Source organism: Oncorhynchus gorbuscha, linkage group LG14 (genome assembly GCF_021184085.1).
Source record: "Oncorhynchus gorbuscha isolate QuinsamMale2020 ecotype Even-year linkage group LG14, OgorEven_v1.0, whole genome shotgun sequence".
NCBI classification, from domain to species: Eukaryota; Metazoa; Chordata; class Actinopteri; order Salmoniformes; family Salmonidae; genus Oncorhynchus; species Oncorhynchus gorbuscha.
In genome coordinates, this window is record NC_060186.1 from 59428616 (window position 1) to 59445411 (window position 16796).

General features: G+C 43.4%; 1 protein-coding gene across 10 annotated transcripts in view; it reads left to right on the forward strand.

Moving 5' to 3' along the window:
• The window catches only part of utrn (utrophin), a 392537-nt gene that overhangs the window by 246937 nt on the left and 128804 nt on the right, over nt 1-16796 (forward strand). For 9 of the 10 annotated variants that reach the window (XM_046298685.1, XM_046298684.1, XM_046298690.1 and 6 more), the window contains 2 exons: nt 3915-4087; nt 15880-16036. In XM_046298685.1, coding sequence (XP_046154641.1) covers nt 3915-4087; nt 15880-16036 — 330 coding nt within the window. Of the gene's footprint in view, nt 1-3914; nt 4088-15879; nt 16037-16080; nt 16105-16796 lie in introns of those variants that run through there. The other variant, XM_046298694.1, reaches the window with a different exon arrangement.

Here is a 16796-nt window from a genome sequence, read left to right on the forward strand (position 1 = left end):
AAGTGCTTTACTCTCTGACGTCTGAAACGCTGTAGTGTTGTATTATTCAGGTTTTGCCACTTTGTGCGTTCAAGGTGCATGAGTGTGTATTTGTTTACCAAAGCTGCTTGTTGATGTGCCACGTTAACCTAACTTTAGTTTCTTATTCTGTGTCTCCGTGTGTGTCTCCGTGTGTGTCTCCGTGTGTGTGTCTCCGTGTGTGTGTTTGTGTGTGTCTCCGTGTGTGTGTTTGTGTGTGTCTCCGTGTGTGTGTTTGTGTGTGTCTCCGTGTGTGTGTGTGTTTGTGTGTGTGTGTGTGTGTGTGTGTTTTGTGTGTCTACGTGTTTGTGTGTCTCCGTGTTTGTGTGTCTCCGTGTATGTGTGTTTGTGTGTCTCCGTGTTTGTGTGTCTCCGTGTGTGTGAGTGTGTGTCTCCGTGTGTGTGTCTCCGTGTGTGTGTCTCCGTGTGTGTCTCCGTGTGTGTGTGTGTCTGTGTGTGTGTGTGTCTCTGTGTGTGTGTTTGTGTGTGTCCCCGTTTGTGTGTGTGTGTGTGTGTGTATCTCCGTGTGTGTGTCTCCGTGTGTGTGTCTCCGTGTGTGTGTCTCCGTGTGTGTGTCTCTGTGTGTGTGAGTGTGTGTCTCCATGTGTGTGTCTCCGTTTGTGTGTGTTTGTGTCTCCGTGTCTCCGTGTGTGTGTCTCCGTGTGTGTGTCGCTGTTTGTGTGTGTCTCCGTGTGTGTGTCGCCGTGTGAGTGTAATAATAATTAGGTGAGTGCTTATATTTGTCCTATTTCACACATGTACAAGTGTGTATTAATATGCATGTGTGAATTGGAAATTATTATTTTTTGCATATCCCAACTGTCCCTGAGACACCCTCAGAGAGTGGGGTCACAGCCGTTACCAGCTGTCCCTGAGACACCCTCAGAGAGTGGGGTCACAGCCGTTACCAGCTGTCCCTGAGACACCCTCAGAGAGTGGGGTCACAGCCGTTACCAGCTGTCCCTGAGACACCCTCAGAGAGTGGGGTCACAGCTGTTACCAGCTGTCCCTGAGACACCCTCAGAGAGTGGGGTCACAGCCGTTACCAGCTGTCCCTGAGACACCCTCAGAGAGTGGGGTCACAGCCGTTACCAGCTGTCCCTGAGACACAGTCAGAGAGTGGGGTCACAGCCGTTACCAGCTGTCCCTGAGACACCCTCAGAGAGTGGGGTCACTGCCGTTACCAGCTGTCCCTGAGACACCCGCAAAGAGTGGGGTCACAGCCAAGGGCACATCGAAAGATATTTCACCTTGTCAGGGATTGGAATTAGCGACCTTTGGTGAACTCCAACTGCTGGGCTACATGCCACCTGCATTGTGTTTGTCAGTCAGCCTTTCCTCTGATAGGTACATTTCTAATGCCAGGTTCCTCTGAAAACCCAAATAGCTGGAACATTAGGCCCCCCAGGGACCGTATCTGTTGTCTGGGCTGCTCACATCCTGCCAATCTTCCATTCATTACTGGGTGTGTGTCAGGGACAAAATCCATTATCCACTATCCTCATGCTGCTCTGCACTAGAAGAGAAGAGGACGTGGCTTTGATGTGTGTGTGCCACTGCTATCATATGGACATGGTTCATCTATTCCTAAACACAGCAGAGGTATTGTCATGTTTTTCCAGTAGCGGTTCAGCCATGGAATGTGTGTGTGTGTCCTCGCCGTAGAAATTGCAGACATATGTGACCCTCATCTCCAGAGTCCTCATTAGAATAACGCTGTCAGGGCTGTGCTGGCACTAAACCTGTTGATTGTAATATAAATCAAACCAGTAAATCAAACATGGACTTATATGAATGACCACTGTCATGCAGCTGACGTAGCAGACCTGGCAGTACAGAGACGTGTGTGTTCATGTCGTGTGTGTGTGTGTGTGTTGGCTACTGGTATGTGTTTAGCCTGATATTGCTGTGTACCTAAGACTAGGTAGAGGAATCATATTTGGCCTTTCTCGCAAAGTATCCAATCACAGGGCAGCACTCAATCAATGACCAGACTATTTGATGCCACAAATAGGTGTGTGTGTTTTTGTCAGAATACATGTACACATTCATGCATCACCTTTGCCACCACTTAATGAGAAGAAAATGTGTTGGGGAGGGGAAGCTGTTTGGGAATGAGCTAGAACCAATGATGTGTATAAGCCCTGGATGACTGGCAGGGCCGTTGTTTTGAAGCCACTGCGCAGCCATTTTGCTCCTTGTCCTCCATTATAAAAAAGTATTTTGGAAGCTATACGAATGTTTTTATTAATGTCTGCATTTGTTTTTGCCAAATACATTGTATTACAGACACCTTAATGCATACATTTATATTATATTATGCAAACATAAACAACAATAATATATTATTAATATATTATTATATATTATATTCCTTAAAGTACTAATATTACTGTCGCAACTACAACAATATAATACTAATTTTGTCCTTCTCGTTCTGAGGAGGGCAGCCGATGGATTTAAAGCCTCCATTGGCCAATACATAGCATCAGCAATCCAGGGTTTATACACATCATAGTCTGGAACATATCCAACTGACTCACTGGCACAACATCTCTCTCACACACACACACACACACACGCACACACACACACGCACGCACGCACACGCACACACACACAGCCTCTCTCTCCCCCTCCCTCTCTCTGGAGTATCTATCCTTATGACCTTCAGTTATTAGATTTGTGGTGGGGAGATAGTTGACTGTGATAGTAGAGCCCCTTCTCCCTAATAACTGACTTCCTTTCCTCAGGACCTTGCTATGTGAATGACAGGGGTTGCTCGTTGGGTATGGCAGACAGACAGCCTACCATACTGTGATGTGTATACTGGCCTCTCTAAAAAACATGCTTCACCAAATCTCACGTGTTGTTGTCATGTGCAGTTACCAGTCGGTGAAGTTATGTTTTGCCTGCATTCTATTGGTTTCTAGCTCTGCATGAATTTCAGTGAGTGTGTGTGTGTGTGTGTGCGTGCGTGCGTGCGTGCGTGTGTCTTTTATCTCCCCCACTTAAAATTGGCCCGTGCTCAGGGAAGTCCCATGGAGAAATGGAGCAGTTTTACTTGTCTAAAAATAAAGCATTTGAAAGATCCTCCTCTTGTGTCAGTCTCCCTATGGTGGTCCACACACACGACAAGCCACAGTGGTGGTCTGTACTGATGGGGGTGAAAGAGTGGAGGACAGGTTAGCCAGAGAGAAAAGGTTTCCAAATGAAACCAGGGGAACACTCACACATTCAAATACTCACACCACACCCTCATCTAAATTCTTAATCTGTAGGGCCCACTCTCTGCCTTACTTCAGGGCCCAGAGTCCCTCTCTGAATCTCTCTCACACACACACACTGACAGCCACACACACCGGTCTCGTCTGGCATTGCGTAGCATACCATTAGCTTACATTAGCGTTGATTAGGGGAGCATAGCGTATTATTAGCTTAGCTTACTTTCATGTAGCAGAACATAGAACTTCATAAGTACGGAGACCTGGGTCGCTTGGTTCGGGTGTGGAAGGGGTTTAGAATGAATTGTTTCTCGCTTGGGAGGCTGAGGACAGTTTATTTTCCGTGAGTCCGAAGTAGCTAGAGGACATTTGAAAGATGTCTAAAATGCTCTGCCCTCTCTGTTTCGCTGGCTCTGCAACACACACACACACTCATCATGACCAGCTAGCACGTGTGTTCTCTCTCTCCCTCCCCTCTCTCCCTCCCCTCTCTTCCTACACTCTCTCCCTCCCCTCTCCCTACCCTCTCTTCCTCCCCACCATCTTAAAGCTAATAGAAAGGGATTGATGTTTTGATTTTACTTTTTAATGCTGTATGTATGTAACACAGTAACTGTACAACACAGACTTGTTGAACGTAAAACCTTTCTCTCCTTCGCTGTTTCTCTGTAGGATATCCAGGCGGAAATCGATGCTCATAATGATATCTATAAGAGTGTGGACGGGAACAGGCCCAGGATGGTCAAGGCCTTGGGGACCTCTGAGGAGGCTGTGTTTCTACAGCACCGACTGGACGACATGAACCAGCGCTGGAGCGACCTCAAAACCAAGTCGGCCAACATACGGTCAGTACTACTGTATAACATACTGACAACATTGAGTCAGTACTACTGTATAATATACTGACAACATTCAATCAGTACTGCTGTATAATATACTGACAACATTCAATCAGTACTGCTGTATAATATACTGACAACATTCAGTCAGTACTACTGTATAACATACTGACAACATTGAGTCAGTACTACTGTATAATATACTGACAACATTCAATCAGTACTGCTGTATAATATACTGACAACATTCAATCAGTACTACTGTATAATATCCTGACAACATTGAGTCAGTACTACTGTATAATATACTGAACAACATTCAATCAGTACTACTGTATAATATACTGACAACATTCAATCAGTACTACTGTATAATATACTGACAACATTGAGTCAGTACTACTGTATAATATACTGACAACATTGAGTCAGTACTACTGTATAATATACTGACAACATTCAATCAGTACTACTGTATAATATACTGACAACATTGAGTCAGTACTACTGTATAATATACAGACAACATTCAGTCAGTACTACTGTATAATATACTGACAATATTCAGTCAGTACTACTGTATAATATACTGACAACATTCAGTCAGTACTACTGTATAATATACTGACAACATTCAGTCAGTACTACTGTATAATATACTGACAACATTCAGTCAGTACTACTGTATAATATACTGACAATATTCAGTCAGTACTACTGTATAATATACTGACAACATTCAGTCAGTACTACTGTATAATATACTGACAACATTCAGTCAGTACTACTGTATAATATACTGACAACATTGAGTCAGTACTACTGTATAATATACTGACAACATTCAGTCTGTACCATAACATTAAACAACACATCTCTGCTAACACACAGTGCATTCAGAAAGTATTCAGACCACTTGACTTTTTCCACATTTTGTTATGTTACCACCTTGTTTTAAATTGTTTTCCCCCCTCAATCTACACACAATACCCCATAATGACAAAGCAAAAACAGGTTTTTAGAAATGTTGGCAAATTTATAACAAATTCAAAACGGAAATATCACATTTACATACAGTTAGTATTTTCAGACCCTTTACTCAGCACTTTGTTGAAGCACCTTTGACAGCAATTACAGCTTTGAGTGTTCTTGGGTAGGACGCTACACGCTTGGCACACCTATATTTGGGGAGTTTCTCCCATTCTTCTCTACAGATCCTCTCAAGCTCTGTCAGGTTGGAGGGGGAGGGTCACTGCACAGCTATTTTCAGGTCTCTCCAGAGATGTTCGATCGGGTTCAAGTCCAGGCTCTCGCTGGGCCACTCAGACATTCAGAAACTTGTCCTAAAGTCACTCCTGCATTGTCTTGGTTGTCCTGTTGAAAGATGAACCTTTGCCCCAGTCTTAGGTACTGAGCACTTTGGAGCAGGTTTTCATCAAGGATCTCTGTACTTTGCTCCGTTCATCTTACCCTCGGTCCTGACTAGTCTCCCAGTCCCGGATGCTGGAAAACATCCCCACAGCATGATGCTGCCACCACCATGCTTCACTGTAGGAATGGTGCCAGGTTTCCTCCAGACATGACGCTTGGCATTCAGACCAAAGGGTTCAATCTTGGTTTCATCAGATCAGAGAATCTTGTTTCTCATATTCTTGAGAGTCCTTTAGGTGCCTTTTGGCAAACTCCATGTGGTCTGTCGTGTGCCTTTTACTGAGGAGTGGCTTGGTTGTCCTTCCGGAATGTTCTCCCATCTCCACAGAGGAACTCTGGAGCTCTGTCAGAGTGACCATCGGGTTCTTGTTCACCTCCCTGATCAAGGCCCTTCTCCCCAGATTGCTCAGTTTGGCCAGGCAGCCAGCTCTAGGAAGAGTCTTGGTGGTTCCAAACTTCTTCCATTTCAGAATGATGGAGGCCACTGTGTTCTTGGGGACCTTCAATGCTGCAGAAATGTGTTGGTACCCTTCCCCAGATCTGTTCCTCGACACAATCCTGTCTTGGAGCTCTATGGACAATTCCTTCGACCTCATGGCTTGGTTTATGCTCTGACATGCACTGTCAACTGTGGAACCTTATATAGACAGGTGTGTGCCTTTCCAAATCATGTCCAATCAATTAAATTTACCAAACAAGTTGTAGAAACCTCAATTTCGAGTCTCATAGTAAAGGGTCTGAATACTTATGTCAATAAGTTATTTATGTTTTTAACTTTCATACCTTAACCATTCACTGAAACTTCTGTAAATTCACTTTCTGTATTTTGAAAGCTTTATATCTTGAAAAATCAAAATCAAATCAAATGTATTTATATAGCCCTTCGTACATCAGCTGATATCTCAAAGTGCTGTACAGAAACCCAGCCTAAAACCCCAAAGCAGCATGCAATGCAGGTGTAGAAGCACGGTGGCTAGGAAAAACTCCATAGAAAGGCCAAAACCTAGGAAGAAACCTAGAGAGGAACCAGGCTATGTGGGGTGGCCAGTCCTCTTCTGGCTGTGCCGGGTGGAGATTACAACAGAACATGGCCAAGATGTTCAAATGTTCATAAATGACCAGCATGGTCAAATAATAATAATCACAGGCAGAACAGTTGGAACAGGAGCAGCTGCACGGCCAGGTGGACTGGGGACAGCAAGGAGTCATCATGCCAGGTAGTCCTGAGGCATGGTCCTAGGGCTCAGGTCCTCCGAGAGAGAGAAAGAAATAGAGAATTAGAGAGAGCATACTTAAATTCACACAGGACACCGGATAGAACAACCCAGACAGACAGACAACTTTATTGACATGCAAAACATTTTGGGACTGTGTCAACAGTGGACTAATGAAACAAATGCCATAATATATTCTTTGAGTGGTATTTTCCTTTTAAAATAACTGTCCAGTGAAAATCTCACCTTTTCATACACAAATAATGTTGTTGCCCCATCGTATGCTCACATTTGTGGCCAAAACATAAAAGTTTAAAACAATGCTTACTATTTCCTCATAGAGGATGATGTCGTCCTCCTGAGGAGAATGAGCTGGCCAATCAGTGGGCTACTTGCATTAATATTTTTAATGACGGGTATGTGCACATATCATTCTGCGGTTGGGGTTTCCAACACAGAAAAGCTGATTTTTAACATAGTTTGTCCTTCCCAAAAATGTCAATGAACTATTTGACTCACATTGTAATTCATTCTAGGTCATATTACAAATAAATCTGCAAAGACTGGAAAGTTACTTTAAAGCATCCACTGGACCTACTGCAGTGCTGGTCTACACTCTCTTATTTATAGTTGACCATGACTAATGCATTACAATCAATAATCATTCCCATTTAGATATGCAAGGGAGTGTATGTCATAACCCTGCTGACTGGTTTGTTGTGTAATATTTATGTACGTGAAACCATTCCATAAACTCCAGTTAGAACATGTATGCTTTGCTTTGGACATGAAATATGCCCTCTGTGAGACATTGACTGAGGCAATACTGTGCCACATAACTCTACAAGGCCTGGACAGTAGAGGAGCGGCCACTACCTTGGAATAAATAACGAGAGAGATGGGTGGTTGTGGTGAGGAAGAGGGTTGTGGTGAGGAAGAGGGTTGTGGTGGTGAGGAAGAGGGTTGTGGTGGTGAGGAAGAGGGTTGTGGTGAAGGGGAAGAGAGGGTTGTGGTGAAGGGGAAGAGAGGGTTGTGGTGAAGGGGAAGAGAGGGTTGTGGTGAAGGGGAAGAGAGGGTTGTGGTGAAGGGGAAGAGAGGGTTGTGGTGAAGGGGAAGAGAGGGTTGTGGTGAAGGGGAAGAGAGGGTTGTGGTGAAGGGGAAGAGAGGGTTGTGGTGAAGGGGAAGAGAGGGTTGTGGTGAAGGGGAAGAGAGGGTTGTGGTGAAGGGGAAGAGAGGGTTGTGGTGAAGGGGAAGAGAGGGTTGTGGTGAGGAGGAAGAGAGGGTTGTGGTGAGGAGGAAGAGAGGGTTGTGGTGAAGGGGAAGAGAGGGTTGTGGTGAAGGGGAAGAGAGGGTTGTGGTGAAGGGGAAGAGGGGTTGTGGTGAAGGGGAAGAGGGGTTGTGGTGAAGGGGAAGAGGGGGTTGTGGTGAAGGGGAAGAGGGGGTTGTGGTGAAGGGGAAGAGGGGTTGTGGTGAAGGGGAAGAGGGGGTTGTGGTGAAGGGGAAGAGGGGGTTGTGGTGAAGGGGAATAGGGGGTTGTGGTGAAGGGGAAGAGGGGGTTGTGGTGAAGGGGAAGAGAGGGTTGTGGTGAAGGGGAAGAGAGGGTTGTTGTGGGGAAGAGAGGGTTGTGATGAAGGGGAAGAGAGGGTTGTTGTGGGGAAGAGAGGGTTGTTGTGAGGAAGAGAGGGTTGTTGTGAGGAAGAGAGGGTTGTTGTGAGGAAGAGAGGGTTGTTGTGAGGAAGAGAGGGTTGTTGTGAGGAAGAGAGGGTTGTTGTGAGGAAGAGAGGGTTGCTGTGAGGAAGAGAGGGTTGTTGTGAGGAAGAGAGGGTTGTTGTGAGGAAGAGAGGGTTGTTGTGAGGAAGAGAGGGTTGTTGTGAGGAAGAGAAGGTGGTTGTGAGGAAGAGAGGGTGGTTGTGAAGAAGAGAGGGTGGTTGTGAAGAAGAGAGGGTGGTTGTGAGGAAGAGAGGGTGGTTGTGAGGAAGAGAGGGTGGTTGTGAGGAAGAGAGGGTTGTTGTGAGGAAGAGAGGGTTGTGGTGAGGAGGAAGAGAGGGTTGTGGTGAGGAGGAAGAGAGGGTTGTTGTGAGGAAGAGAGGGTTGTGGTGAGGAGGAAGAGAGGGTTGTGGTGAAGAGGAAGAGAGGGTTGTGGTGAAGAGGAAGAGAGGGTTGTGGTGAAGAGGAAGAGAGGGTTGTGGTGAAGAGGAAGAGAGGGTTGTGGTGAAGAGGAAGAGAGGGTTGTGGTGAAGAGGAAGAGAGAGTTGTGGTGAAGAGGAAGAGAGAGTTGTGGTGAAGGGGAAGAGAGGGTTGTTGTGGGGAAGAGAGGGTTGTGGTGAAGGGGAAGAGAGGGTTGTTGTGGGGAAGAGAGGGTTGTTGTGAGGAAGAGAGGGTTGTTGTGAGGAAGAGAGGGTGGTTGTGAGGAAGAGAGGGTGGTTGTGAAGAAGAGAGGGTGGTTGTGAAGAAGAGAGGGTGGTTGTGAGGAAGAGAGGGTGGTTGTGAGGAAGAGAGGGTGGTTGTGAGGAAGAGAGGGTTGTGGTGAGGAGGAAGAGAGGGTTGTTGTGAGGAAGAGAGGGTTGTGGTGAAGAGGAAGAGAGGGTTGTGGTGAAGAGGAAGAGAGGGTTGTGGTGAAGAGGAAGAGAGGGTTGTGGTGAAGAGGAAGAGAGGGTTGTGGTGAAGAGGAAGAGAGGGTTGTGGTGAAGAGGAAGAGAGAGTTGTGGTGAAGAGGAAGAGAGAGTTGTGGTGAAGAGGAAGAGAGAGTTGTGGTGAAGAGGAAGAGAGAGTTGTGGTGAAGAGGAAGAGAGAGTTGTGGTGAAGAGGAAGAGAGAGTTGTGGTGAAGAGGAAGAGAGGGTTGTGGTGAAGAGGAAGAGAGGGTTGTGGTGAAGAGGAAGAGAGGGTTGTGGTGAAGAGGAAGAGAGTTGTGGTGAAGAGGAAGAGAGGGCTGTGGTGAAGAGGAAGAGAGGGCTGTGGTGAAGAGGAAGAGAGGGTTGTGGTGAAGAGGTGAAACTAGTTAGAAACACTGCAACACCATGTACTCAGTGTTGCCCTATGGGAGAGGGTTTAGGCTGAGCTGTTATCAGGGTGGGTGTGTGCTGCCGTGTGTGTATTATTTAGGGTTCATTATGTCTTAATTACTGGACATGTATAATTAGAGTAGCTGCTATGGGACTGTGCGGCTGTACATCATGTTCAGAATGTCAAAACAAAGCATTTAAGAACACACACACAGACACACACACTGAATAATAATACACATTCTGCTGTATAACCACACACGTTGATTTACAAACACACACACACACACACACCATATATTTTACTATCTTTGTGGGGACCTTACATTGATTTCCATTTAAAAATCTTGTTTTCCCTTAAAATAGCCTTTGTCTTTGTGGGGACCTGCGAAATGTCCCCACAAGGGAGAATGTTTTGGGGATTTACACACGCGCACACACACACACGTAGAATTGGTTTTGGCTGCCCTAAAGAGAAGGATACTCTGTGTAACTTTCAGTCTCTTGTTTCCTCGTCCAAATGCTTCCAGATGTTGGACACTTTGAAATATGTCCAGTTGTAATGGTTGACACGCCCACCCCAACCTCGCCAGTCTAACCATGTTATTCTGTCCTAGTATCCACCTGGAGATGTATAACTGCTTAAACCTTCTGCTTACATGGTGATGGACCTGATCATGGTCATGTTTGAAACTGTTGTAACAATGTTTCAACCATGTCATAACCACATTGTAACCATGTCATAACCATCTCATAACCATGTTTCAACCATGTCATAACCATCTCGTAACCATGTTTCAACCATGTCATAACCATCTCGTAACCATGTTTCAACCATGTCATAACCATGTCATAACCATCTCGTAACCATGTCATAACCATCTCATAACCATGTCATAACCATCTCGTAACCATCTTGTAACCATGTCATAACCATCTTGTAACCATGTTTCAACCATGTCATAACCATCTTGTAACCATGTCATAACCATCTTTTAACCATGTCGTAACCCTCTTGTAACCATGTCATACCCATCTTGTAACCATGTCATACCCATCTTGTAACCATGTCATAACCATCTTGTAACCATGTCATAACCATCTTGTAACCATGTCATAACCATCTTTTAACCATGTCATAACCATCTTTTAACCATGTCATAACCCTCTTGTAACCATGTCATAACCATCTTGTAACCATGTCATATCTTGTAACCATGTCATAACCATCTTTTAACCATGTCATAACCATCTTGTAACCATGTCATAACCATTTGTCAACCATGTTATAACTGTATTGTAGACATTTTAACCGTATTGTAACCAGGGTTCAGTAGGTTACCTTATAAATGTAATCCGGTACAGTTACTAGTTACCTGTCCAACATTGTAATCAGTAATTTAACTTTTGGATTACCCAAACTCAGTGATGTAATCTTGTTACTTTCACTTACTTTTGGATTACTTTACCTTTAAGAGGCATTAGCAGAAGACAAAAATGATCCATTAAACGCGTTGGTGTGTCATCACAGCGGTCTCTGACTTGTGGCCAAACTCACTCAGATCTGAATGTCATTGAGAAAACAGTGCCATAATGTATTTTTTCCCAATTCAATAAGCAGTCATCGAGTTTTTCTAAACTATCTGTAATCTGATTATAATATTTTTCCTTGTTACATAACTGATTAGTTACCGTTTTTTTTATTACATGTGACCCAACCCTGGTTGTACCTAATGTTACTATGTAATGACCCAACCCTGGTTGTACCTGTAATGTTACTATGTAATGACCCAACCCTGGTTGTAACTGTAATGTTACTATGTAATGACCCAACCCTGGTTGTAACTGTAATGTTACTATGTTATGACCCAACCCTGGTTGTAACTGTAATGTTACTATGTAATGACCCAACCCTGGTTGTACCTAATGTTACTATGTAATGACCCAACCCTGGTTGTACCTAATGTTACTATGTAATGACCCAACCCTGGTTGTAACTGTAATGTTACTATGTAATGACCCAACCCTGGTAATGGTTGTAACTGTAATGTTACTATGTAATGACTGGTTGTAACTGTAATGTTACTATGTAATGACCCAACCCTGGTTGTAACTGTAATGTTACTATGTAATGACCCAACCCTGGTTGTAACTGTAATGTTACTATGTAATGACCCAACCCTGGTTGTAACTGTAATGTTACTATGTTATGACCCAACCCTGGTTGTAACTGTAATGTTACTATGTAATGACCCAACCCTGGTTGTAACTGTAATGTTACTATGTTGTGACCCAACCCTGGTTGTAACTGTAATGTTACTATGTAATGACCCAACCCTGGTTGTAACTGTAATGTTACTATGTAATGACCCAACCCTGGTTGTACCTAATGTTACTATGTAATGACCCAACCCTGGTTGTAACTGTAATGTTACTATGTAATGACCCAACCCTGGTTGTACCTAATGTTACTATGTAATGACCCAACCCTGGTTGTAACTGTAATGTTACTATGTAATGACCCAACCCTGGTTGTAACTGTAATGTTACTATGTAATGACCCAACCCTGGTTGTAACTAATGTTGCTATGTAATGACCCAACCCTGGTTGTAACTGTAATGTTACTATGTAATGACCCAACCCTGGTTGTACCTAATGTTACTATGTAATGACCCAACCCTGGTTGTAACTGTAATGTTACTATGTAATGACCCAACCCTGGTTGTAACTGTAATGTTACTATGTAATGACCCAACCCTGGTTGTAACTGTAATGTTACTATGTAATGACCCAACCCTGGTTGTAACTGTAATGTTACTATGTTATGACCCAACCCTGGTTGTAACTGTAATGTTACTATGTAATGACCCAACCCTGGTTGTACCTAATGTTACTATGTAATGACCCAACCCTGGTTGTAACTGTAATGTTACTATGTTATGACCCAACCCTGGTTGTACCTAATGTTACTATGTAATGACCCAACCCTGGTTGTAACTGTAATGTTACTATGTAATGACCCAACCCTGGTTGTAACTGTAATGTTACTATGTAATGACCCAACCCTGGTTGTAACTGTAATGTTACTATGTAATGACCCAACCCTGGTTGTAACTGTAATGTTACTATATTATGACCCAACCCTGGTTGTAACTGTAATGTTACTATGTAATGACCCAACCCTGGTTGTAACTGTAATGTTACTATGTTATGACCCAACCCTGGTTGTAACTGTAATGTTACTATGTAATGACCCAACCCTGGTTGTAACTGTAATGTTACTATGTAATGACCCAACCCTGGTTGTAACTGTAATGTTACTATGTTATGACCCAACCCTGGTTGTAACTGTAATGTTACTATGTTATGACCCAACCCTGGTTGTAACTGTAATGTTACTATGTAATGACCCAACCCTGGTTGTAACTGTAATGTTACTATGTTATGACCCAACCCTGGTTGTAACTGTAATGTTACTATGTTATGACCCAACCCTGGTTGTAACTGTAATGTTACTATGTTATGACCCAACCCTGGTTGTAACTGTAATGTTACTATGTAATGACCCAACCCTGGTTGTAACTAATGTTACTATGTAATGACCCAACCCTGGTTGTAACTGTAATGTTACTATATTATGACCCAACCCTGGTTGTAACTGTAATGTTACTATGTAATGACCCAACCCTGGTTGTAACTGTAATGTTACTATGTAATGACCCAACCCTGGTTGTAACTGTAATGTTACTATGTAATGACCCAACCCTGGTTGTAACTGTAATGTTACTATGTTGACCCAACCCTGGTTGTAACTGTAATGTTACTATGTTATGACCCAACCCTGGTTGTAACTGTAATGTTACTATGTTATGACCCAACCCTGGTTGTAACTGTAATGTTACTATGTAATGACCCAACCCTGGTTGTAACTGTAATGTTACTATGTTATGACCCAACCCTGGTTGTAACTGTAATGTTACTATGTTATGACCCAACCCTGGTTGTAACTGTAATGTTACTATGTTATGACCCAACCCTGGTTGTAACTGTAATGTTACTATGTAATGACCCAACCCTGGTTGTAACTAATGTTACTATGTAATGACCCAACCCTGGTTGTAACTGTAATGTTACTATGTAATGACCCAACCCTGGTTGTAACTAATGTTACTATGTAATTACCCAACCCTGGTTGTACCTGGTTGTAATGTTACTATGTTATGACCCAACCCTGGTTGTACCTAATGTTACTATGTTATGACCCAACCCTGGTTGTACCTGTAATGTTACTATGTTATGACCCAACCCTGGTTGTAACTGTAATGTTACTATGTTATGACCCAACCCTGGTTGTAACTGTAATGTTACTATGTTACTGGTTGTAACTGTAATGTTACTATGTTATGACCCAACCCTGGTTGTAACTGTAATGTTACTATGTTATGACCCAACCCTGGTTGTAACTGTAATGTTACTATGTTATGACCCAACCCTGGTTGTAACTGTAATGTTACTATGTTATGACCCAACCCTGGTTGTAACTGTAATGTTACTATGTAATGACCAACCCTGTAACTAATGTTACTATGTAATGACCCAACCCTTTGTAACTGTAATGTTACTATGTAATGACCCAACCCTGGTTGTAACTAATGTTACTATGTAATTACCCAACCCTGGTTGTACCTAATGTTACTATGTAATGACCCAACCCTGGTTGTAACTGTAATGTTACTATGTTATGACCCAACCCTGGCTGTAACTGTAATGTTACTATGTTATGACCCAACCCTGGTTGTAACTGTAATGTTACTATGTTATGACCCAACCCTGTAATGTTACTATGTTATGTGGTTGTAACTGTAATGTTACTATGTAATGACCCAACCCTGGTTGTAACTGTAATGTTACTATGTTATGACCCAACCCTGGTTGTAACTGTAATGTTACTATGTTATGACCCAACCCTGGTTGTAACTGTAATGTTACTATGTTATGACCCAACCCTGGTTGTAACTGTAATGTTACTATGTAATGACCCAACCCTGGTTGTAACTAATGTTACTATGTAATGACCCAACCCTGGTTGTAACTGTAATGTTACTATGTAATGACCCAACCCTGGTTGTAACTAATGTTACTATGTAATTACCCAACCCTGGTTGTACCTAATGTTACTATGTAATGACCCAACCCTGGTTGTAACTGTAATGTTACTATGTTATGACCCAACCCTGGCTGTAACTGTAATGTTACTATGTTATGACCCAACCCTGGTTGTAACTGTAATGTTACTATGTTATGACCCAACCCTGGTTGTACATAATGTTACTATGTAATGACCCAACCCTGGTTGTACCTAATGTTACTATGTAATGACCCAACCCTGGTTGTAACCGTAATGTTACTATATAATGACCCAACCCTGGTTGTAACTGTAATGTTACTATGTAATGACCCAACCCTGGTTGTAACTGTAATGTTACTATGTAATGACCCAACCCTGGTTGTACCTAATGTTACTATGTAATGACCCAACCCTGGTTGTAACTGTAATGTTACTATGTTATGACCCAACCCTGGTTGTACCTAATGTTACTATGTTATGACCCAACCCTGGTTGTAACTGTAATGTTACTATGTAATGACTCAACCCTGGTTTAACTGTACTGTTACTATGTAATGACTCAACCCTGGTTTAACTGTACTGTTACTATGTTATGACCCAACCCTGGTTGTACCTAATGTTACTATGTAATGACCCAACCCTGGTTGTACCTAATGTTACTATGTAATGACCCAACCCTGGTTGTACCTAATGTTACTATGTAATGACCCAACCCTGGTTGTAACTGTAATGTTACTATGTAATGACCCAACCCTGGTTGTATCTAATGTTACTATGTAATTACCCAACCCTGGTTGTACCTAATGTTACTATGTAATTACCCAACCCTGGTTGTACCTAATGTTACTATGTAATGACCCAACCCTTGTTGTACCTAATGTTACTATGTTATGACCCAACCCTGGTTGTACCTAATGTTACTATGTAATGACCCAACCCTGGTTGTACCTAATGTTACTATGTAATGACCCAACCCTGGTTGTAACCGTAATGTTACTATATAATGACCATGTGTTTCCAGGGCTCACCTGGAGGCGAGTGCGGAGCGTTGCAGTCGTCTGCTGAGCCTGCTGGAGGAGCTGTGGAGGTGGATCTGTCTGAAGGATGAGGACCTGACCAAACAGATGCCCATAGGAGGAGATGTCCCCACCCTGCTGCAGCAACACAACCACTGCACGGTCAGTACCATGATGAATACAACCTCTGCCCTGTCAGTACCCTGCTGCAGCAACACAACCACTGCACGGTCAGTACCATGATGAATACAACCTCTGCCCTGTCAGTACCCTGATGAATACAACCTCTGCCCTGTCAGTACCCTGATGAATACAACCTCTGCCCTGTCAGTACCTGATGAATACAACCTCTGCCCTGTCAGTACCATGATGAATACAACCTCTGCCCTGTCAGTACCCTGATGAATACAACCTCTGCCCTGTCAGTACCATGATGAATACAACCTCTGCCCTGTCAGTCCATGATGAATACCCTCTGATGAATACAACCTCTGCCCTGTCAGTACCCTGATGAATACAACCTCTGCCCTGTCAGTACCCTGATGAATACAACCTCTGCCCTGTCAGTACCATGATGAATACAACCTCTGCCCTGTCAGTACCATGATGAATACAACCTCTGCCCTGTCAGTACAATGATGAATACAACCTCTGCCCTGTCAGTACCCTGATGAATACAACCTCTGCCCTGTCAGTACCATGATGAATACAACCTCTGCCCTGTCAGTACAATGATGAATACAACCTCTGCCCTGTCAGTACAATGATGAATACAACCTCTGCCCTGTCAGTATCACAGTCAGTATCATAATGAATACAACCTCTGCCCTATCAGTATCACAGTCAGTATCATAATGAATACAACTTCTGCCCTGTCAGTACCCTGATGAATACAACCTCTGCCCTGTCAGTACCCTGATGA